This window comes from Globicephala melas, chromosome 7 (genome assembly GCF_963455315.2).
Source record: "Globicephala melas chromosome 7, mGloMel1.2, whole genome shotgun sequence".
Lineage (NCBI taxonomy): Eukaryota > Metazoa > Chordata > Mammalia > Artiodactyla > Delphinidae > Globicephala > Globicephala melas.
This window is the reverse complement of record NC_083320.1, coordinates 6,294,760-6,318,331: the sequence shown is the minus strand read 5'-3', so window position 1 is coordinate 6,318,331 and position 23,572 is coordinate 6,294,760. Positions and strand designations below refer to the sequence as shown.

The 23,572-nt window shown below is 46.8% G+C and overlaps 1 protein-coding gene across 20 annotated transcripts in view; it reads left to right on the top strand.

Moving 5' to 3' along the window:
* Positions 1-23,572, top strand: part of TRPM8 (transient receptor potential cation channel subfamily M member 8) — a 159,330-nt gene that overhangs the window by 102,249 nt on the left and 33,509 nt on the right. For 19 of the 20 annotated variants that reach the window (XM_060301688.1, XM_060301687.1, XM_060301685.1 and 16 more), the window contains 5 exons: positions 234-325; positions 1,962-2,103; positions 3,201-3,372; positions 5,949-6,126; positions 15,670-15,860. In XM_060301688.1, coding sequence (XP_060157671.1) covers positions 234-325; positions 1,962-2,103; positions 3,201-3,372; positions 5,949-6,126; positions 15,670-15,860 — 775 coding nt within the window. The remainder of the gene's footprint in view (positions 1-233; positions 326-1,961; positions 2,104-3,200; positions 3,373-5,948; positions 6,127-15,669; positions 15,861-23,572) is intronic. The other variant, XR_009564502.1, reaches the window with a different exon arrangement.

Below are 23,572 nucleotides of genomic sequence, written 5' to 3'. Positions count from 1 at the left end.
GATCCACGAGTCTTTTTATCTTGACTTTGTTAGCAACACATGAATAACAGCACAGCAAGCATGCAACCTACTTTCCAATCCCCCTGGAACAGCACAGCGCAGTTGCAGGGCGTACTTGGCACATCATGGGCTCAAAAAGGATATGGAAAGAAATTTGTGAGCAAGAATAAATCCGGAAGCAGTTGATGTTTCCAAGCTGCTGTGTCCTCTCTCTGTCCCTCTCTGTGCTGCAGTGGTACATGAATGGGGTGAATTATTTTACCGACCTGTGGAACATCATGGATACGCTTGGACTCTTTTATTTCATAGCAGGGATCGTATTTCGGTAAGTAGTCCTCACCACGTTTTCAAGTTTCAGGTGTTTTGGGGTTCTCTTGGGTGGAAAGTCGGAGGAAAGATGTTTCAAGCCCAAGATAAGAGAGAGAGGATGAACTATGGTCCCGTTATTTTATGAATATAGCCTATCTCTGGAGTTCCATTCAGAAAAGAGGCTGCTATTCCTTTTAAAAAATGTTTTCTTACTGCAACGGTGCCGGTTCTTCCCATCACATGGCCCGAGGCTAAGCCAGGCTGGGGCTGCCCTGTTGCCATGTGCCCTCCCCGCCCCCATTTAGAGATTATTACAAACGCCCATTGTCTCTGCCTCTTAGAGACACAGCTTGGTTGGCATAAAGCTGGGCCTCCTCTCTTCCCCCCTCCTGGTGATCTGTAATTGAAAAAGGGTTCTTCATGGTTTTTCTCTTTGTGCTTATAGAATTTGGGGAGAGAATTAGAAATCGAGGAGAGAATGATGAGGGTGTTAAGTATAACACAGTGTTTTTGTTTGGGGCCATGTAATCTTCTAACACACACTTCACTTCAACTTAAATGTTGGTTCTGGAGACTGCCCTCCCAGCTACAAGAGCTCCTCAATCCCTGAGGATTAGAAAAACCAGTTGAAAAGTACGGCTGAAGGCAAAAAGCAACATGATGCCACGTGATAGGGAAATTGGGGTGCATACAAACCTTGGCCCACCTTGTCCAGCCATGCTCCTTTCCGGCCCGCCTTGCCCAAATAGCTTCAAGGTGAAGCTCGTGGTCTATTGGAGCAGAGAAGCCTGACCATTAATATTCACACCTCCCCAGAACGAGATGCTTTACAGTGAGTGCTCGCTCTACAGTATGAACGGGGTAAGAGCTCAATTTCCTCCTCCAAAAAAACCCTCCCTTTCTGCTTGGGTTAAAGGCCCAGCATTATTTTTTTAAGTTTTTTATTTTATATTGGAGTATAGCCGATTAACAATGTTGTGATAGTTTCAGGCGCCCAGCAGACCGACGTAGCCATATATATACATGTACCATTCTCCCCCAAGCTCCTCTCCCATCCAGGCTGCCACATAACATTGAGCAGAGTTTCCTGGGTCTCTTTCAAAGGCCCAGCATTTGAATCACGGTTGGATGTGATTGCTAGAGCATTCCAGTTAGAAAGCACATATGGCTTTCAATGAACACGCCAGCAGGTGGTTAGCTAATCAGATGATCTGGTGCAAACGAGGTAAGTTTCACTGGGGGAAACCTGGCAGGGTCAAGTCCCAAGTGGCCGGGGTCATTGTAGAGGCCCGTGAGCCAGGAAGTTAGCGATGTCGGGACTGGGTCCTGCAGGAGTATTTGGGATGAAGGACTAAAGTGTCCCACCTCTCCTGGAGTCCACGAGGGCAGTAGACGTGGCCTTTGGTTTTCAGTGGCTGATGGGCCGGTGATGTCCCTGGTCTATTTCCACTTACTCTCAGTTCCCAGGCTTTTGGCTGTTTCTTCACGTTTGGTTATTTTTAAAAGCAAAACTTTGATTGTAAATCAACTGTACTTCAATAAAATTTAAAAAAATTAGCAAATAAAATCCAGAAATAAATAAAAATGATAAAAAGCGAAACTTTGAAATCTTTTGTCAGCATCTCACAGCTCCTTTCCTCTTCTTTCCACAGGCTTTACCCTTCTAACAAAACCTCGCTGTACTCCGGACGAGTGATTTTTTGCCTGGATTACATTATATTCACGCTCAGGTTGATTCACATTTTCACGGTCAGCAGGAATTTAGGACCCAAGATTATCATGTTGCAGAGGATGGTAAGAATGAAGAATATTTGCAGTTAGTTGTCCTTCTTCTAACTGCATCCAGCGTTCCTTTCATTGTTGAGAGGAGGATTTTGTGCATAGAGTGATGGCTGCATTTCACAATCAGTAGGGTTTACTTTCTTGATGTGTTTTCATCAGGGACCCCTCTTCCAGGTTAAAATTTAACAAAAGATGGCTGTTAGGAGCAAACAGTGTGACTCAGTGCGTTGCTAAGAAAGATCTCTAGATTTCACATGTTTCCAAGTGCTTTCACTTGAGTCTTACCAACTCACTAGGAGCCTAGGCGGGAGAGGGACTTTTATACCCATTTTACAGATGTGGACAGTCAGGTTCAAGAAGGTTAATATGTTTGTCTGGAGACATGCAGTGAGCTAGAAGCATAGCGTGGACTGGAACTTTAATCTTACAACCATGCGATACAGACTTCGGGAAAGCACTGCCAGCCCCGTTCCATGGGGACAAATAACAGAAAGATACACACTGACGATGTTGCTTCTCTCAGCTTGTTTTCCACGTGACCCAAACCTCCCGTGTTTCTGTCTTTAAATCAGATGGGCGTTTGGATGAGCTCATCTGGAGGTTCCTTTCCAGTGCTGAGCTTCTTGAGTTTGTGGTTTTAATTCAAAGCATATCTGGGGCATCAAGTCACCATGAAGTCATGCTATGTGTGCAAAACATTAAGAAAGATAAAACGGTGCCTTCTTGTCTAAAAAGGAGAGCTTTTATTTTCCTTAAGGAAAAAAAAACTAAGGCAATAGCTTAGGGGTCTGCAGAACGTGAGCTGGAGAGGAGGAGGGGGGTCCAGAGTTGGATCCCTCTTCTGCTCCCAGGCTGGTCTCATTCAGAAAGTCTCTGCTGCTGCGCTGGTTTGGGGACCTGCAAGGAAAGATGCATCCGTCAGTTTTAGTGCCAGGAAGGAGATGCCCCGAGACCCAGGGGTGATGATGGCCATTTTTAAAAATCAGTGATCAAATGCTGGGCACCTTAGGTTCCAGGGTCCAGGGGCCTCTGTCCTTCTCCGTGGTCAGCGGAGTGGACAGGCCGCCCTGGTGCAGTCCTGACTCCACTCTCGTGTCCTCCCATGACAGCTGATAGACGTGTTCTTCTTCCTGTTCCTCTTTGCCGTGTGGATGGTGGCCTTCGGCGTGGCCAGGCAAGGGATCCTCAGGCAGAATGAGCATCGCTGGAGGTGGATCTTCCGCTCGGTCATCTATGAGCCCTACCTGGCCATGTTCGGCCAAGTGCCCAGCGACGTGGACAGTAAGCCTGACGTGGCCTGGGCGGGGGACAGCTGGGAGGCGGCAGATGCTTCTAGAACCAGCCTCTGAGGCTCCCCACTCTGACCCTGGGGACTGTCTTAGGAGCAGAGGCGGCTGGGATCTGGCCAACGCCAGTCAGGGGACGCTAACCCTCAAAGCCATTTCTTTCTCCTGAGCAGGATCTTACGTCCACCTTGTAAGCTTGTTCCCAACATTTCAGCCTGCAATTTTTAAACCTTTTTAAATAGAGTGTTTCTCATATTTCCAACAGCAACGTGGCCGATGAAAGCAAGGAGCCTCACTGGTTTAGAAACGAGTGTTGCGAGTCTGTCCTGTACAACAGTGACGGGGTGCTCATTTATTTCAAAAAGTGCAATACTGAAAAATTTTGCACTGCAACCTGGAATTTAAACTTCCAGCATTAGCCTTCTGCCAGCTATCTTTCGGAGGCAGGTTAATGGTGGCAGAGATGGCATGGATTTGGCCACACCCAGTTGACATAAGGAAAGTGTCGGGCATGTGCAAACTGGTGTGTGTTTTGGATAAACTGTCTAAAGCATCTCTGTGATGCTGACAGTAGCCTGAGCTTGTCATGTTCTGCCTGCCACGGGAAACCCACCCCGATGTTTGCCTGGCCCTGTGCTCTTGCTTCTCAGCTCCTTGGTGTTTCCTCAATTAGCTCCGTGGCCTCGTGTGGTCCTTCTGGCCTCTTTTGCTGCAGCCTCTTCCAAGACCTTAGAAACAGCTCTTTTCCGTGCATCGATGGGAAGGCACCTTGTTGTTATGATTTCCCGTCTGCACGCTGTACTTACCATTTTACATAAAAGGGAGTGTGTGTTGTCCTCACGGCAACCTTACGTGTCCATGGTTTTAGTCCTGTGAGGGACAGCTCACAGTAACTGACCCAGAGCGCCAGTGGCAGGTGGGGTTCAAATCCCGGTCCAGCCACGTGTGTGCTGTGTGCCCTGGGACGCAGCTTGGCGTCTCTGCCTCTCAGTTCCATTGCAGGTAAAAATGGGTGTAGCACCGACTTTTCTGCTGGGCGTCTCACCGACCGGCAGGACTAAACTCCAACTCACACGCCCCGATGAGGGTCTGTAGCCCGGAGCGACTCCCAGAGGGCCAGACACTCACATCCATTGCCTTCTCTGAGATTCCCAGACACACCTCTCCATCCTCCCTTCCAGACTCAGACCTTCTGCAAGTCCCCATTCTAGGATCTGTCACCACCGGTCGCACAGATGTGCGAAGCAGAAACCTCGATGTCACGTCCTTGACGCCTCCTATGACTTCCTCCCCCACCTCCAGTTCATCAGCTAGTTTTGTTGATTTTATCCCCTAAAGGTCTTTGAAACCCAGCCACTTTTTACCATCCCCACCACCACTACCCTAAGCCATCCTCATCCCCTTCCCACGTGGCTCTTAGGCGGAACCTCCTCACGTCTCCCTCTGGCTCCTTGCGATCTGTGCTGCAGCCAGAGGGATCCTTGAATAAAGAGAATCTGATGTGTCACACCTCTGTGTCAAGCAGTCTAACGGCTATCCGTTGCTTTTAGTATAAAGATAAAAATGTTAACATGCTAACTGCACATCCTGTTCTCTCATTTCAGCAGACCTTTCCAGTCCCCCTACCACAGGGCCTTTGCATGTGCTGTTCCCTCTCCAGATGCTCTGGGCACCCCATCCCTCCCCATTCATTTAGCTGGCTCCTACTCATCCTTCTGTCCTCAGTTCAGAGACGCTTCCTTCCTGTGGAACCGTTCTCAGATGAGGTGCCTCAGTTTGTGCCCACGGAGCACACTGTACGCGTCCTTCTTAGCACTTCTCAGGGGCTGAAATGTTCAACTTGTGTGATCAATCATCTGCCTATTCTTCCAAAGAGGTTGGAAGCTCCCTGAGGGCAAAGACCATGTTTACCTTGCCTTCCTTTTTATCTTCCATCCTAGTGAAGTCCTGGCTCATAGTAGCTGCTCAATAAATACTTAAAATTTTTTTATTGAAGTCTAGTTGATTTACAATGTTGTGTTAGTTTCAGGTGTACAGTAAAGTAAATCAGTTATACGTATGTTCACTCTTTTTTAGATTGGTCATTACATAGTATTGAGTAGAATTCTCTGTGCTATACAGTAGGTCCTTATTAGTTAACTATTTTATATATAGTAGTGTGTATATGTCAGTCCTAAGGTATCCCCCCATTTCCCCCTGGTAACCATAAGTTTGTTTTCTACATCTGTGACTTTATTTCTGTTTTGTAAATAAGTTCATTTGTACCATTATTTTTTGGTTCCACATATAAGCAATATCATATGATATTTGTCTTTCTCTTTCTAACTTACTTCACTCAGTATGACAATCTCTAGGTCCATCCGTATTGCTGCAAATGGCATTATTTCAATGCACTATTATTCAGTCAATAAATGCTTAGTGAGTAGCTGAACGCCTGATTCTGAGGCTTACCATGATAGAGTGCCTTGGAACAATGCCCAGCACGTTGCACGATCCTCACACCTTTGTGGTGCTTTAGCACTGCCCCCTCCAGAGGGTCCTCACATCACCTGTCTGTTGTTGCATCCTCAGGTACCACGTACGACTTCTCCCACTGCACCTTCACGGGGAATGAGTCCAAGCCCCTGTGCGTGGAGCTGGACGAGCACAACTTGCCCCGCTTCCCCGAGTGGATCACCATCCCCCTGGTGTGCATCTACATGCTCTCCACCAACATCCTGCTGGTCAACCTGCTGGTCGCCATGTTCGGGTATGTGCTTGGCCATGTGCCGGCTGGGGGTCCGCGCCGTGCCGGGCCCCATGCCAGGTGGGGCTGGGGGAATCGGGAGTGAGGCAGCAAAGGTCCACCCTCGAGGAGCTTATGATAGAGGTCTTCTGATAGGGGATTGGTGGTCTGGGGCGGGGAGAGGTCTTGAAGGGATTATATTAAGATATAGCGAGTCCTATAAGCTGTAACTAAGTTTCTGGACCCCAAAGACAGGTGCCTGTAACCCCCTCCAGCACGTTCAGACTGCACGTTTAGTGTCCATTTAGCAACCTCCCCGGAGCGCCGAGATGCTGGCCTGGCAATGACTGTGGCTCAGCTCGGCTCCCAGGTTCTCATTTTCTGTGGACTCCGTGGGATGGATTCTAGGGCTTAAGGGACTCAGCTTTTAGTTAGCTGCTGCTTTAAAATATTTAGTTTAAGTACATATCAAGAGAGCAGAGTCAGGAGAGCGACCGTCCTTTGGGGCTCATGTCTAATGAGGTTGGCGTGAGAACACGATGGCGACTGACACATCTTTTTTGCTTTTGGCCATTCTCTGTAATCCATTTAGAAAATCATGTTTATCTTGCCCCTTTGTCTTTCTTAGGAGCGTTTCAAAGAACCCCATGTGGTGGGTACAGTTGGGGGTACCTTAATTTTATGCTGTTGATGTGAGGTTATTCTGGGTACATGAATCCTGGCATAGACAGGCAAGCAGTTTAGAAACAAAATACAAATTAAAAAAAATTACCTGTTAAACTTTGGAGTGAAAGAAAAACCATAGTTGAAACCAGAAACTGAGAAACTGTGAAGGACAAGAAAAACACATTTAATTTCGTTAAACAGGATACCTCAGATGAAGTCATGTGATAAATGATAGACTGGGGGCAATGTTTGCCTAAGGTGAACAAAGGCTTCTCATTCTTACTATAGAAAGAGCTCCTGCAAATCGGTGAGAGAAAGATGAGCCAGTAGAAAATGGGCAGAGGAATGCAATTCAGAGAAATTCAAATGGCCACTAACTGTAGGGGAAGGGGCTCAACCTCATGGGTGGGAAAGGTCAGCTGAAACCAACAACGAGGTGTTGGTTTAGGATCCATCAGGTGAAGAGACGTCATAAGAATTGCTGGAGATGATGCTGGGAAATGGGCACTGCTCTGGGAATGTGAATTGTCTCCCACTTTTGGGAAAGTGACCTGAAAATAGCTATTAAAAAATATGCAAACCTTTGGCCCAACTCCTTCATGTCTGGGAATCTTTCCTAAAGATATCGAGGCAAAAAACATTTATTAGATCATTGTTTGATGCCTATCAATAAAGGGATGGTAAAGCAAAGCATGTCGTATCCATACCATGGAACATTATGCAGCCCTTAAAAAGAAAAGCTGAGATTTATGTTTATTGACTTGGAAGGATGACATTTTGTTAAATATAAGAAGCTCAGTGCAGCCTTATATTTATGGCAAAATCTTATTTTCTGACAGTAAAAAACAAGAAATTTTTAAAAGGCAAGTATATATTTCACTCAACACAATGATCATATATTACTTCCATAATTTAGAAAAAAAGAATCAGAAGATAGTTGACATATAGAGTCCTGAGGGGCACCAGGATTGTAGACGAGGGTCATCTTTCTTTGTCGGTCAGTGGCCTCCCGTTGAGTGAGGCTGGGTGGGGGGACATGTGCCTTTGGGGACATCACGCATCCAAGGGGCTGAGCCATGAGTGGTCATCTGGTCTTCAGGTGTACAGCGACGTCCTCCTCTATACCAGCTTCTACACTGTGGCCATAGTGGTGTTTCTAAAATGTCACTTCTCTGCTTAAAATTCTGGAAGGATTTCAGTATTTCCTCATAGTGTTCAAGGTAGATTTCAGCCTCCTCAGCTTCCTCCGAGGCCATCGACCTGGGCTTTGAAAACACCTTCAGGCTTCACCCCTGCAACCTGTCCCTGACAGGCATCCCACCTGTCCATCCCTAAACAGGGTGATCTGTCGTGCCTGACACTTTTGCAAATGTCACCCCTCTGTCGGCATTACCCGTTCTACCTTGACCGTCTCCTCCCCGTTCCTCTTGCCCTCTAGGGAGTCCAGCAGCATCCTTCGCCCGAGAGGTCCTCGTGCCCTCCCCACTGTGCATAGAGACCCCGTGGGCCCCCTTCACCGTGGTAGCTTCCTCTTCTTCCAGACCGTAAGCTCTGGAGAGTGGAGATTGTGTCCGTCTCAGCACCTGGCCCTTTCCATGAATGAAAAGAACAGGATTCTTTCTGCTTTTAGTTCATTTTTCAGTTTTAGTTAGGGGAATAGCTTCCTGGTCTGTTATTCACCAAGTAGTGTCAATGGTGAATGTCAGACCAGTGAGGGGTTCATCACATAGATGTATAACATCGGTTCTGTGCCAGGTGCCTGGGCCATGGAGATCATGTGGCCCTTTGTCCCACTCAGCCTTAAAGAGGGAATATGCACCCCACCCCACCCCCAACTCCATCACCGCCCCTAAAGTGGGGCCTGGGAAGGACTCAGGAATCCAGACGCCTATACTGCTTACGGGAGGCTGGACCATGTCAGAGGCTGCCAGAGGTCCCCGAGTCTGAGCTTGCAGAGAGAAGTGGCAGAGACGGGTGGTTGTGTATCCACGTGAGGGCAGAGAAGGGAGGACCGATTCCCAAACTCGAAGCAAGAGTGGGGAGGGAATGCGATGATTTGGGGTCCTATTTTATAGTGATAACCTATCCTGTCAACCTGTACATCAAACATTGGGTAGTCCCTGTAAAAACTGACCATTAATATAATATCTACAAAAATTAAACAGAAGGGCCGACAGCTCCCAATGCGATGGCCTTTGAGCTACACGAATTCAGTAGATCTCAGGAAGCGGAGTGCTTAGAGCTCTCCCGAGTCTGTGTGCTGTGAGCTGTTCACCAAAGCCCTTCTTAAGGACCATGCCAGTTTGTAATTCATTATCCCCATGACAATCATAAAATGATAGAATTTGGAGCTGAGAGGGACAGGAGTCCGGCCTGCAATTTTCAGGTTGAGGAAGTGGAAGTCGGGCAGCTCAGCGTCTGTGGCCCTGGCCGCACTGCCGTCTGTCTTGCCTGTGTGCACTTGAGGCTTGAACTTGAGTCTGTTCCCTGCGAGGCCCGAGCCGTTGGGCCACACCCCGCTGTTGCCTCATTCAGTGTGTAAGTGTGACCGCTGGGGAGCTCCCCTTCCCTTGGGGGATCCTTAGATTCATCTTGGGCTAAGGCAGAGGCCCTTTATCTGTTAATACCGGTCTGAGCAGCTGGAGTAGCCCCCTTGCCATCCTTGAGCTGACTCGTCAGGACACTGTTTCTGATGGTTGTGATGGATATTCCGGGTTCACTCCAAGCCGACAGCTCCGGGCTGTGACCCCCGTCTGGTACCGCATCAGAATATTCATGTGAGAGCTTAACCGTGCACAGTGGCAACCTTTTGAACTGTAGCATAAATGTACACTTGGGAATTTTAAAGCAATATTGGAATGCTCTCTAGATGTTACTCAGCAGGGAAAATAAATGGGTGTAAACATCTGCAATGATTCCACATTAAAATTATCGATCACAGGCCCTATGTGGCTTATCAGAGGCACGAAGTGATCTTGAGGTCAGTAGATGACTCGGGGTCGTCTTAACACGGAGCTGTTAATGCTTTCAGGTACCGTGTCCCGAAGATAAATTCACCCACGGCATTTCTGCTGGAAAGGACTCATCAGACATGCCCCGTCTAAGATAATTTCTAAGAATAAAATATTTTTTTAATCTTAGGAATAATATATGTGCATTATGAATATGTAGAAAAGTAGACAAAAGAAAATATCTCCTGGTACAGATGAAACGTTCCGGTGACTTCACCAGTCCCAGGCAGGCTACTGAAATGGGATGAAAAGAAGAAAAAGAGAGCAGATAATTGTAACAATAACAATAGCTAATATTGATACTTTCCTGTGCTAGGCACATCCAGGTGCTTCACATGTGCAGCCTCATTTAATTAGTCATCGTGTAGGTGTGGCTTTATAATCATTCATAAATGAGGAGTTGGAGGCAGAGAGAGGTTAAAGGCTCTGCTCTCTGAGCGGGAGATGGGCACATAGACAGTAACATAAGATGATGTGAAAAGATACAGTACGATACGAGCGGCACGAGAAACCTATTCACAAGGGACTCCGGTGCAGAGTCGGGGTTATTAATGGTGACAGATCTTGGGGGTGGGCAGCAGCGAATGGAGGAGACATTTGCTCAGAGGACCCTGTGAGCATTGTTTGGAGAGGGAGAGAAGCAGAAGAGATAAAGCTGTTCTGGGGAGAACTAGAGACTGCGGATGGGGGAAGGTCGGCAGGGGCTGGGTTATGGGGTGTCCCTTATGCCGTGTTAAAGAATGTGGACTTTTCCCTGCAGGTGAAGGGAGATTTCATGGGTCTTTACACAGGCAATGGCACAAACTTAGTTGTGTTACTTTGACAGAAACATGCTCAACAGTTAGCATTTCAAAACCAGTGCAGTGGAATCGCTGGCTGTCTCTTACTGTTAGCGTCGATGTTTTTTTGGTGCTGCAGAGCGCGAGGGGAGCCAGGATGTGCGGAACGTTTTAACGCGCCCGCTGGGGCACTGAGTGGGTGCAAAAAGTCAGGGTCATCAAGGTTCACTGGATACTGCTGCAGTGTCTGGGAAGGAATGGCGGATGGAAAAATGTATGAAATCTGTGGAAAGCTTGGAAGAGGGGTTTCCCTGATTGCATTCTAGCTGGCAAGTTTCTCGTGTTGCAGTTTCTTCTAAAATTCTGCCGTTGTTTTAACATCTACTTTTCCTTTGTGAATTTTTTGCAGACTTTTCATTCTGTTCTGTTCATCAGTCTTTCTATTTTGGTTTTTACTACCAAATGGCTTTAATTACTGATTTTTCAAAATCATTTTAACATCTGTTGTATGAGTGCCCTTCATTATTCTTACTCAGAACTTCCCTGGCTTTTCTTATATATTTAATCATGTGGGGAGCCTAAGCCTCATCTTCTGCAATCCTTTTTTCTTCCCTCTTCCAAAAAATTTCTTTAATGAATTTTATTGTGATGATGTTAACTTTGTAGAGCCATTTAGGGGAAGCTGACGTCTTTAAAACATGCCAGAAAAAATGGCGTGATTCTCCATTTATTCAAATACGTATAGTTTCCCAGTAAACTTTTATGGCTGTATTCACGTGGATGTGGCCGATTTTTTGTTCCATTTTTTTTTCTAGCTATTTGTGGTTGTGAGTGAGATAGTTTTTCTATTATGTTTTTGCAATAACTACTTTTTGATATGCAGGAAGGCTATGAAGTATTGCTTACTTATTTTGGAACAAGTCTCCTTCCTGAATTCTTTTTTTTTTTTCCCCCTCTCTTTTCCTTTTATCATATCATGGAAGTTTCCTCCTGTTTCTTATTTATTAAGCTCCTTCCTTTTTCTTCTTCTTTATTTCTTCTAATCAGAAATGGATGCTGCATGTTGCCAGGAGACTTTCTAGAAACAGTTTAAATGGTATTTGTCTTTTTGATCTATGATGTATTATGAAAATGATGAATTACATAAATGCCCTTAATATGGAGTCATCCATCTGTTCTTTGGTCAGGCACTCTTTTAACGTACTGCCGGATTTCATCCACATACAAGGCTATGTGAATCCTAAACATTTATCTCTTGGTAACATTTTCACCGTCAGTGGGTGTCGGAGAGTTTGTCTCTCCTGCTTCCTCTTCCTCTCGTGCTTATCTGAGGTGCTCAGCTGCTCTTAGGGGACAGAGCTCCCACCAGCTGGGCAGCTGAGGGCACTAGATATCACGGGAGATGTCAAGTCAAAGGAGACCTTGCAGAATTCCTCTCAGGGAAGACACTAGATGGCCAGTGGCTGGCAGGGACAGTGAGAGCCATCAGAGCTGGGTGGGCGAGAGCCTGAACACGAGAGTTGGCCCGTGTGCTGCCCTGGACATTTGGGTTTGCTGAGCGGGGTGGGGATGTCGTGGCCCCAGAGCTCAGCCTGTCTGCTATAGAAATGGAAAACCATGTCTCAAAAGCATTAAAATTATTTGAGCAGAGCAGCTGGAAGCCTTCCCTGGGGAACGCTCATGTCTTGTTGGCCGAGTCTGGACCTGACTCTAGAGAAAAAGAACGATTTGGAAGGTTTGGGGTTGGATTTCGCCTCCAGGTCACATTTTGCTCATTCCTGCTGCTCTGTGGGGCAGGTGGACGTAAGTAAAGAAACCTCAGCATGGCAGCCCCGGAAATGTGTTATTTGTGCAAAGTGGCTTTTGGGTATTAATGTCCAGTAATCAATCAGTTCACCCACACGCCCCCTGGGATGCGGATAAGGGCTTTTACCGTTTGCCCAGGAAAGGAGCTCTGCTCACTGGACCCTGAGGTGCAGAGGAAGCAGAGGTTCCAGCAGGAGGCACCTCGGAGCCTGCTGGGTTGTCCAGAGGAGCACATGGGGCAGTGAGGGGAGGCGGAGTTCTTCAAAAGGAAGAATGATACAGGGCTTCCCTGGTGGAGCAATGATTGAGAGTCCGCCTGCCGATGCAGGGGACGTGGGTTCACGCCCCGGTCCGGGAAGATCCCACATGCCACGGAGCGGCTGGGTCCGTGAGCCATGGCCGCTGAGCCTGCGCGTCCAGAGCCTGTGCTCCGCAACGGGAGAGACCACAACGGTGAGAGGCCCGCGTACTGCAAAAAAAAAAAAAAAAAGAATGATACAAACACCAACCCCTGTTGTGGGCACTGGCCTAAGTGCATTCCAGACCAGGGCTTGGTGGCTTTTTCTGCAGGGGCCAGCCAGGGTCTTGGCTTTGGCCAGATGTGCAGAAGGAAGCAGTGCTTGGCGACCCCACACCCATCCCTGCCTCTTTGCTCGTGGGCCCTACAGAACAGGTTGGGTGTTACATTTGGCCCCTGGGTCACAGTTTACCAATTCCTTTTCTAGATGACCTGGAAGACTTCAGATATTTTTCACTACCTCTGAGTAACCAGTTAAGCTAAAATGCGAATCTCTTCCCACTAGGACCCTTCTTGGCCACAGTTCCACTCGAAGCTCCCAAGGAAGGGAGGGAGAAGACACCTTCCCCAGCTCTAAGCATCTGAGTGTTCCTCCCTTCAACAGGAGCTATTAATTCCTTCTGGATAAAACCTCAGCAAACAACATTCGATGCATTAAAATGGATGCAATTTGGGTGTCTGTTGAGTTTTAGGGGGCAGTCAGTAGGATCCACTTTTGGCTAAATACGTAAGATTTTAAGATGCTCCTAGGGGCTCATTTGAATGGTGATACTTGTTCTGGACCAAAGTATGTAGTAAAACGTGATTCCTGGCACGTTCTTTGCCTGGACTTCATTAACCTGGGCGTGCCTGCCGTCCTCTCTTATTGCAGTGACAGAAGCCTGCAGTGTCCTTTGCAGACGCAGAATCAGCAGGGACTGGCGAGGACAGATAATGATGCTTGGTATTCATCTTGGAGCAACCTGACCTACATTTGGAAGAAGCAGCAGGCTCACTGCCAGCTTCAGTTTGCTGCAGTCTCATGCATCACAGTCCTGTCTGCTTTTCAGCCAGAAAATCTACCACATAGAGTTGACACTTGACTCAGTCAAGAAGCAGTTTTAATGCCTAGTAAAGGAGTTTACGTATAGTAGATACTCAACAAACATGCCTAGTAAAGGAGTTTACGTATAGTAGATACTCAACAAACATGCCTAGTAAAGGAGTTTACGTATAGTAGATACTCAACAAACATGAATTCCCTTTGCTTTAAAGACCACACCCAGTTGAAGAGGCACTTTCTGGGAAAGCCTGCCCTGCCCTGCCCCCAGGACCTGGTGCAGAGCTCAGAGGGGTCTGATTCATCAGTAAACGCCAAGATAAGCAGAACCAAGCTTATAAGCAAAGCCACACCCGTGATCTGTGTAGGCTAGTGCTTTGCTCATGTATATGATCCCCACTTGGCTAAAGATATTTAAGTCTCAGGTTGCCGTGCACTGAGGGGTAAGCGTGAGGTCTCACGACGGATGTACCCCATGTCTCTGCCTGCAAGGTTTGGCCTCTGAAGTTCTGGCCTCTGATGTGTTTACCCAGAATTGGGAGAATTTAATCTATCTGCAGCCAGGATTTGCTGTTAGGCAATTTTAAGGGGTTTGTTGCTGCTTCTTTGGCTTTTGAAGGAGTGATCTGGTGTTAACGATAAAAGTGTCTCAGATGATTGAACTTCAACAAATGGTAAAATGCTTCACAGTTATCTTTCACTAAGTAGTCCAACCCGATCCTTTTGACATGGAGCACGGCTCAAAACATTCACGCTCCACGTCTTGAGGTGGCATCATGTACTGACAGAGCAAATGGGCACTGGGCTGGATGTCGGGGTCCAAATTTTGGCTTCACCACCTGCCAGTCGGGGGACTCAGACAATTTACCTACCCCTGTTGTGCCTCAGTTTCTTGATCTGTTACTCACAGATGATAATAGCACTTAACGTTCTACAGAGAGCTGTTTGCAGACTAAATCAGCTAATACAAGTAGACGGCTTAGAACAGTGTCTGGTATGTAACAAGTGTTAGCTACTCAACAATCTTGGTTTAATGTGTAACAGGTAAGTTAGTGGAATAGTCAGACGTTTTCCGGATAAATAGACATTTTCCTAGTTCTTTGTTATGGGATCCGTTTCTCCCTGTGAACTGTGGTTTACGTAGTGAGATTGTGTTGTGAGTACAAGTTTGAGCCTCACTATTTTCACTCACATGTAAGCATTTGCCCAAAATATAAAAGTTAGTCATAAACGTATTTTTTAACGGCAGCTGCATCGTGTAATCACATTGATTGGCCATAACTTGTGATATATTTTCTTAGTGTTGAACATTTTGGTTGTTCAATGCTGCTGGGTGGAAAGTGGGAGTGGCTATTACTCAATGCTGTGGCAGACACCCATGTGTGATATCCATTTCTATATTTTCTTTTCTCAGTATCTCCTTATTCTTAGGTTAGATTTCCAAGAAGGAAAATCAGTGGGTCAAATGGATAAATATTTTTAAGGTCCCTGATAAATATTAACGAACTGCTCTCCCAGGTTGTTTATAATTAAGCTCCCACAGTGACGTTGGCAACTTACTCCTCCGAGAGGCGCCACGTTGGGCCTCTGGGTATCGAACACAATACCGGACTAACGGAAAAAGGGAACCCTTGAAAGGTCTTGAAACACGCCTCTACCGTGTGGGCGCTTGGCGGGTCCTTCAGCCATGCCCTGCCTGCCCCCTCGCAGGCAGGAATCATTTTAAAGTTCATTGAACAGTCTTTTGTGATTAAAAAAAAACAAAACAAAATAACAAAAGCCAGACCCAGTTTTGGCCCAGCATGAACGGAAGGGTGCCTGAGTTGCTCAGGCCCCGATACCACCATAGATTCTTCTCTCCTATGGCAGTGAGAGCTTGGTACCAATATCACCATATTTGGCAATGAAATGGCCAGGCCTATGGAAAGCTGAGGCTTGACCTTCTCTCCCCCCCCCACCCCCCGCCAGCTACACCGTGGGCACCGTCCAGGAGAACAACGACCAGGTCTGGAAGTTCCAGAGGTACTTCCTGGTGCAGGAATACTGCAACCGTCTCAACGTTCCCTTCCCGTTCGTGGTCTTCGCCTACTTCTACATGGTGGTCAAGAAATGCTTCCGTTGCTGCTGCAAAGAGAGGAGCGCAGAGTCTTCCGCCTGCTGTGAGTGGCTCATCCGTTGTACTGGGGCTTAAAGGCAGGGATTCATTCTGGGGGAGCGTGTCGGGTCCACATCTCAACAGGAAGGGTTAGTCACAGTTATTTCAGCGCTCACAGGTGTCTGTCTGTAAAGTTCAGGCATCGAGCCCCCCAGTGACTTACTCGAGAGAAAGAGTAGTTTTGTTTTTTGAATTTACAGAGCACAATATTAATATTTTAGTAGACTTTACAATACTTAGAGCAGTTGTCCATGCCCACAGGTTTTTTTTTCTTTTCTTTTTTTAATGGTAGTGTCATCATAGCTGTTTTATTTTATTTTTTTATTGAAGTATGGTTGATTTACAATGTTGTGTTAATTACTGCTAGACAGCAAAGTGATTCAGTGATACTTATATATGCATTGAAAGAGTAGATTAAGAAAGCCTTCTAGATCTGCCGGGACAGCCTTATTCCAGGGGGCTCACTTGTGGATGTACATGATAATGATGTAAATAGGATGTTCAGCGAGCAGGATTCATGGGGTGCGTCAAAAGCTCTCTGTTGCTTGTGTGACATTTATTCTCTGGGAGACCGTAGCTTTTTTTTTTTATTTTAACATCTTTATTGGGGTATAATTGCTTTACAATGGTGTGTTAGTTTCTGCTTTATAACAAAGTGAATCAGTTATACATATACATATGTTCCCATATCTCTTCCCTCTTGCGTCTCCCTCCCACCCTCCCTATCCCACCCCTCCAGGCGGTCACAAAGCACCAAGCCGATATCCCTGTGCCATGCGGCTGCTTCCCACTAGCTATCTACCTTACGTTTGGTAGTGTATATATGTCCATGCCACTCTCTCACCCTGTCACAGCGTGAAGTAAGTCAGAAAGAGAAAGACAAATACCGTATGCTAACACATATATATGGAATTTAAGAAAAAAAAAATGTCATGAAGAACCTAGGGGTAAGACAGGAATAAAGACACAGACCTACTGGAGAACGGACTTGAGGATATGGGGAGGGGGAAGGGTGAGCTGTGACAGGGCGAGATCTTAGCTTTGATTCCAGCAGGGATCATGACTTTCCTGGTCGTTCTTAGAGAACTAGAAAAGCTTATGATGACTTTACTTGGTAAAACAGTCTCAATTTAGAAATTAGGACCTGCAGTCCAATAGATTAAGCAGCCCATTCATTGTCATTCAGAGGGGAGACTCCTCTTACCCTGAGGCCGCTCTCAGCCGGTGGAGTTGTCGGGAAGGATGGGCTGCTGGCTTTTCTCTCTTTCTTATTCGCTTCCCTCCCACTCACTCACCAGCTGCTGTTCCTGACCTTCTCCGGGTTGGAGCACAGGGAGAAGGGAGGGGAAAGAGCAGAAATGCTGTTTAGCAACGGTGGCGCTGCCCTGGGCTGGCTCTGTGCTTCCTGGCCTGGTGCGAGCTTAAAACTGACCCTCTGCTGTGTGGGCGCTTGGCGGGTCCTTCAGCCATGCCCTGCCTGCCCCCTCGCACCAACCACAGCTCCCGGGACTTGGCGATGCTCTCTCTGGGGGCCGCTGCCCCACAGGAGCCTCTGGTTTCCAGGGGTGCACTCTGCACAGACTCTCCCTGCTGGGGACTGTGGAGTTTGTTCTCCCTCTCACGTGGTCACCCAGCTCCTCAGCCCCGACAAACTCCGGGCAGACGGATCCCCACCTAGCCCCTCTCCTTGCCCCTGCCGTGGGAGCCGGAATCTCTGACCCCTGACCCTCAGTCACACCTGGGTCCCCATCGTTTTGGCTGCAGGGAGCACACATCTGGCTCTCTTCCCCACGACCCGAGGTGTACTTAACGCCCCTTCCTGGAGCCACTGAGCTGCACAGATCTCCCTCACCCCAAACTTGTTTCAACCGAATTCAGCACAAGGGAGGGAGAGGCCTATTTTCATTCATCTGGATGTCTGGATGCAAAGGAAAAGATGGAAAGGGCACCACTGGCTTGTACACTTCGTCTTCTAGCCTCAGACTTAAGCTGGGGACTCCATCTCCCGGTGGGTGGCTAGGCGTGCAGCCATAGGACTGACGTCTGCACAGCGACGGGGCCCAGGCATTTTGGGGTCCACACAGTTCTTTTCATTTCTTTTAAAAATCAGAAGAAAAAGAAAGAACTCTTAGGTGACAGAAAACCTATTGGTATATACTTGTCCTTATACCAACCCAGTCATATATCTTTTTCATATTTTCTTGATCCAGGAAGGGGCCCACAATGGCAAAAGTGCCGAGGGCCTAGGGTGGCTGACTTGTCCCGGTTTGCCCAGAACGTCCCCGTCTTAGCGCTGAGCGTCCTGCATTCTGTATGTCCACTTAGGGTGACCGACTTGTCTCAGTTTGCCGGGGACCATCCCTATTGTAAAACTACAAGTCCTGCATCTCAGGAACCCTGTCAGTTCAGGGGCTGCTGGTCACCCAGCAGTGTCCCCGTGTGCTGACTAGGGAGGCAGAGTTAGTGACGCAGGTTGGACCCAGCCCTGGTACCTGCGGGATTTCCATACCCAGTCCCATTCTTGAGAAAAACAAGTAGATCTGAGTCTCTAAGCAGATCTGTTGTGTCTTATTGTGAAACAACCCTTTGAAATCTGGTTCCCTAAAACTACCACTGTTTATCTGCCCCTGACTCCATGGGTCAGTCCTGGGCTGGTCTCTGCCCCTTGTGGTGTCTGGCTGTTGGCAGGTAGGCTATGGGCTGGCGGGTCCCAGTGTCCATGTGTGCTCACATGTGTGGGGTTGGCTGGGCTGTCATCAGGGAGCCTCAGTCTCCTCCAGCTCAGGCTCCCACAGTTGGAGCCTGGACTCCCACAAAAAGCAGAAGCTGCATAGCCTCTGAGGCCCTGGGCTCAGCAAGTCAGATGACATCACTTCTGCCACGTTCTATTGGTCAAAGCAAGTCACAGGCCCACCCACCTCAAGGGAGAGCAGCCTACACACGGGGTGGGCAGAATCTGTGGCCCTGTTTTGCCGTTTATCACACCAGGCATCCCCTGAACAAGCTGGATGAGCTGCTCTCTGGAGAGTGCCCTCCCCCCACAAGCCCCCGCCCCCGCCCCCGCCCTGTCCCGCTCCCACGCTGGCCTATCGAGAGAAAGCAAGGTTCTCCCCGCCCTCCCCACCCAGGCATCACAGCTGAGCTGAGTCCTTGCCACTGGGGGCGGTGTGCATGCGGGCTTCTCTCTCATTAACTCACCTGACATGTTAAACCTAGATCTGACACACTAGAAATGAAAACATGTCTCAGTCCAGAATTATCTTTGATGCCTTGAACAGTTTAGAATAAAAATTTCTCAGCTATAATGGCTATAACTGCATTCACCATAGGGAAATGCTCGATACCTAGGCTGACCCTATGTACGTATACAGCCCTATTTGCTGTGCTTTTCCGGAGCCTCAAAAGCGTAGACAGCTGAGCGTGGACCTTTAAGAAACAGCTTCTTGATCGCTCTCAGTCCTTTGCTGCTTTTTCTTTGCCACTTTCTAAAATGATATAGTTTCATGAGCAATTGGAATATCTGCTGTGTTTTCCTTCCTTGAAACAACCTTTCCTGAGCACTTCCTTTCTGAGCAGGATCTGTGATAGATGCGGATGGCCTAGAAAAGTACCAGCTTGGTTCCAGAAAATGACCTCCAGCAACGGGGATAGAAGTGGGTGCCTCAGTGTTTATGAACTATCCAGTTAGTCTGATCACTTAGATTCTAGACAACCACCAAGAACCAATGAAAACATTCTCATGAAATGTCTAAATAGAGTGATAAGAAAGGAAAATCACTGAGTTCTTATAAATTCCAAAAACAAGAGCCTACCAACCTCATTTCCTGCCACCGTTGTCTTTGGAAGATTTTTGTAAAACCCACCCCACATTTTCTGCAGATCTGGGTTTAAAAACGGAGGGAGTGTAGGGATGGATGGATACGGTGCATGGGAAAGACAAGCAAAGCGTGAAGAGGGGCCTTCCCTACCTGTGCACATGAACGAGAAATAACTGTAAAAGTATTACAGGAGGCGTTCATTTCTTTACACACATCTACTCTCAGTTCTGTGAAAGGGGCCTGGGGATCATTAATGCAACAAATATGCATCAGGAGCCCCCATGCGGCAGCCAGGCACTGTGGAAATGGTGCTAGCGGCTAACCTTGCCCTCAAACAGGGCTCATAATCTCAGGAGAAGAAAGAAAACGAGAAAGCCTTAATAGAGAAGTGTAGGAAGCATGAATTTAGAGAATGTGCAGGGTGCCATGATAGCCACATTGTGGACATTTACACCCCAGACTAGAGTGAGTCAGGGGAGACTTCCTGGAGGAAGGGGATATTGAAACTGAGACCTAAGAGGATGAGTTGGAATTAACCAGGCAAAGGCATAGATGCTGGGAGGGGCCCAGAGAGTGAGGAGCGGTCAGAGAGAAAAGTTACAGAGGTCAGAGGACAGGTGGGAGGGGTCCAGGGGGCCAAGGGTTACAGGGAGACTAATGAAAGACCCTGGTCCGTGTCCCACAGCCAGATTCTAGCCCCACACAGTCTCCTGCCTCCCGTCCTCTGCCTGCTGTGTCACAGTGTACATCCTGAGTCCCAGGGGAAGGAAAAAATGCAGACAGAAGACACGATAGTGCAAGAAATGGTCACATAAATCGTGAAACACCCTCTTGCTGATTGAACTTATTTCCCTCAAGATGGAAGTGAACAAAGAAACTCCCAGGGCCAAGCAGCAGACACCCTCAGCTCACTATGTAAAATGATGCTTCTCAGATCCTGACGTTCGTTCTCCTGACTCGGGGAAGAGCAGTCAGTTTAGGGTTTGGAGAGTGGGGCAGGATCTTGAGATGTGTCCCCTGAATGGATCACTATGGGTAAGAAGAAAAGTCTCCGTTAAATAGCAAAAAACTGGGTGTTGGGGGCAATTTGGGGAAGGGAGAATCTAAGGGAGAATCCAGTACAAACAATGAAAGGAACACCGTTGGGCTGGTCTTGTCTCCAGTTTACTGAATTTTGTCCGGATGCGTTAGAGCTTGTCTGCTTTGTCTGTGTCTTATTCCTACTGTTTACTGTGCTGTGTCTCCCTGGGGCTGCTGGCTGTGCATTTATGTGTTGCCCTCTGGTCTTTTCTTTATTGCACCTGGTAAAATGGTCAATGACTACCATCATGGGATTCACGTTCTGTATTGGGCCAATCATTCCTGTCCCTTTAGTGTATCCCCGATATTTTGATGATTCAGAAAGTAAAAAATACGAACTTTACTAACCTAGACATGATAATTGATGGAACTTGCCAAGAACCATCATTTTTTGTGGGATTCCTTAACTACACAGAAAAATGGAGGAGAGATACTCAGGAACATGACCTTAAATATTAGTCATAACTTACTTCTGTGTTATCCCTGGAGCCATGATCTCCTAAAGTCTGGCTTTCAGAATGTAAATGTACCAACGACCCCCATCTCGTGTCACAGTTTAAAGAATCCTCATCATCAACTCTTTTAACAGCATTATTTCAAGACGTTAAATGGCAGTTTGGGGAATGTCATTAGCTATCACACGTATGTAAATGCCTTTCCTAATGAAGAAAGGTGTTTTGACAATTTGGATAAGTTGCTGTCTTTCCCCTCATCATTTTGCCATGGAGGACAAAGTGAGTCATTTCTAACGAAAAGAATGAAAAGTCTTTATATCTGGGACGGGAACTGAAAGTTGAGACCTGGAATTGGTACTCAAAGACCACACCCAAAGATCAGAGGTGCGTAATGAAGTGTCTCAGACTATCTTTGAGTCCGTTTTGAAGCCGTGTCATGGATGAGTGTCTGCAGAACCTAAGGGAGAGCTCAGGGGACCAATCCATGCCACAGATTTGGAGACAAATGCAAAGGAAATTTAGGAAACGTATTGCTGACTAGAGGCTCCGGCAAAAAGTTTCATACTTCTTCCTGAATCGTTCCAGGGAACAAAAACAAACGATGGATAAAAGTTGTGGGGAGGAAGATTTGACGCAATATAAAGGCAAAGCAATGTCTAACAATTAGTGCTATCTGGAAATGACGTGATACCCTGTGAGGTAGTGAATTCCCTATCACTAGTGGGATTCCAGTTGGGGGTGGGTAGGTAGAGGGGCCGTATGGGATGAAGGTCCACTCTCCAAAGTTACATTGTGTTCAGCCCAGGATCAATGGAACCAGGAAACTCGGTGTTATAGGTAAGGACGAATCAGTCCTCCAGATTCAGGATGGGTTGAGAAGGCAGAACGAAATGCATTACATTCCCCCCAAACTTATTTAACGGTTAAGTACAAGAAAGAACATAAAAATGAAAACAAATTCCCCAACCTGGCCAGCAAGTGGACAAGAGCTTCAACTAGAGAAAGCAAACAGGTCAGAAATGAGCTGTGTTAATCTGCACCTGTGTCCCTGATAGGCCCCTGGAAAAGTGATGCTCTCACAACAATCGGGGAAACAGACAGTGAGCCATGGATGTTCTCTTCTAACAGTTCTTAGTCTCAGGAAGGAATAAAGAAATAGGGAGAACGGGAGACCACAGGACAGGATCCTTTAGACTTCTGGGGGGACCTGGTCACCGCCTGCTCATTTGTTTCTCCTTAGGGATGCCTAGTTCCGGAACCACAGCATCCTGTGGTTGTCGAGTCTCCTCATGGTAATTCATTTCCTACCTTTACTTTGCATTTGCCTCCAGTGATAGGACAATCATGGGGTTTAAGCTTAAAAGTGCTCTTCTTTAGAGGAAAATGCAAGATTTTTCAAATAACTTTCAGAAAAGGTAGAATCCAAACTTCCATTTTTGGTACTTTCTTGGTGACATCTTCAAGTAATGGTAAAAAATATGCTACCCAGTCATTGCATTTTTATAAAATTTGCTGTTTTTCATGATTGAAGAAGTAATCCAATGTATAAAATCCAATCCAATGTAATAAAATGTTCAAAAAACACAGAAAAGCACAGTTAAGAAAGAGCAAAGAGCAGATGTAACCCACCATCCAGAGATAGATATTGATAACGTATCGGTATTCATTCTATTATTCTTGTGTGGGTGTATGATAATTAGATTGCTCTGTGCGTACACATTCAAAATCTAATTTGTTCATTTGACTAATAATCTCCCAGAGAACCTCTCCCATAGCCATAAATATACGTCTTTATAACAATTTGTAACTGTGGAATGTTCCAGCCTGTGGGTATACCGTACCCAATTTAACCAACCCCTTGTTAAACACGTGGATTGTTTCTCCTCTTTTGTTACTATATAACACTATGAGAAACAGTTTTGTGTATTCATTTTTGAGCATATCAGTGATATTTTCCTTTGAGTTCTTTCTAGAAGAGAAATTTCTAGATACAGTGTATGTACTTTTGATATGTCTGCCCCCCTTCCCATCCCTCATTCCCTGAGGCTGTAACAATTTACAGATTTTCCCATTATGTGGGAAACCTGTTTGTTTACATCTTCTCCAACAGAGAGTACAGTCATTATTTTAGCCTCTGCTAATTTTCCAGTTTGGTTGTGACAGTGCTACGTCATCGTTTCGATCAGCATTTCCTTGACTGTGAGAGAGGCTGGACATTGGGTCATTGGTCCTTCTTCCTCTTTAGCCACCTGAATTCAGGAGCGCCTATCCTTTCCACTGATTATTAAGTACTCCTATCGGGCTTCTACACACATTGAGTTTGAGGAAAAGACACTGGAGATGACTTTGCTAGGAAAAATCCA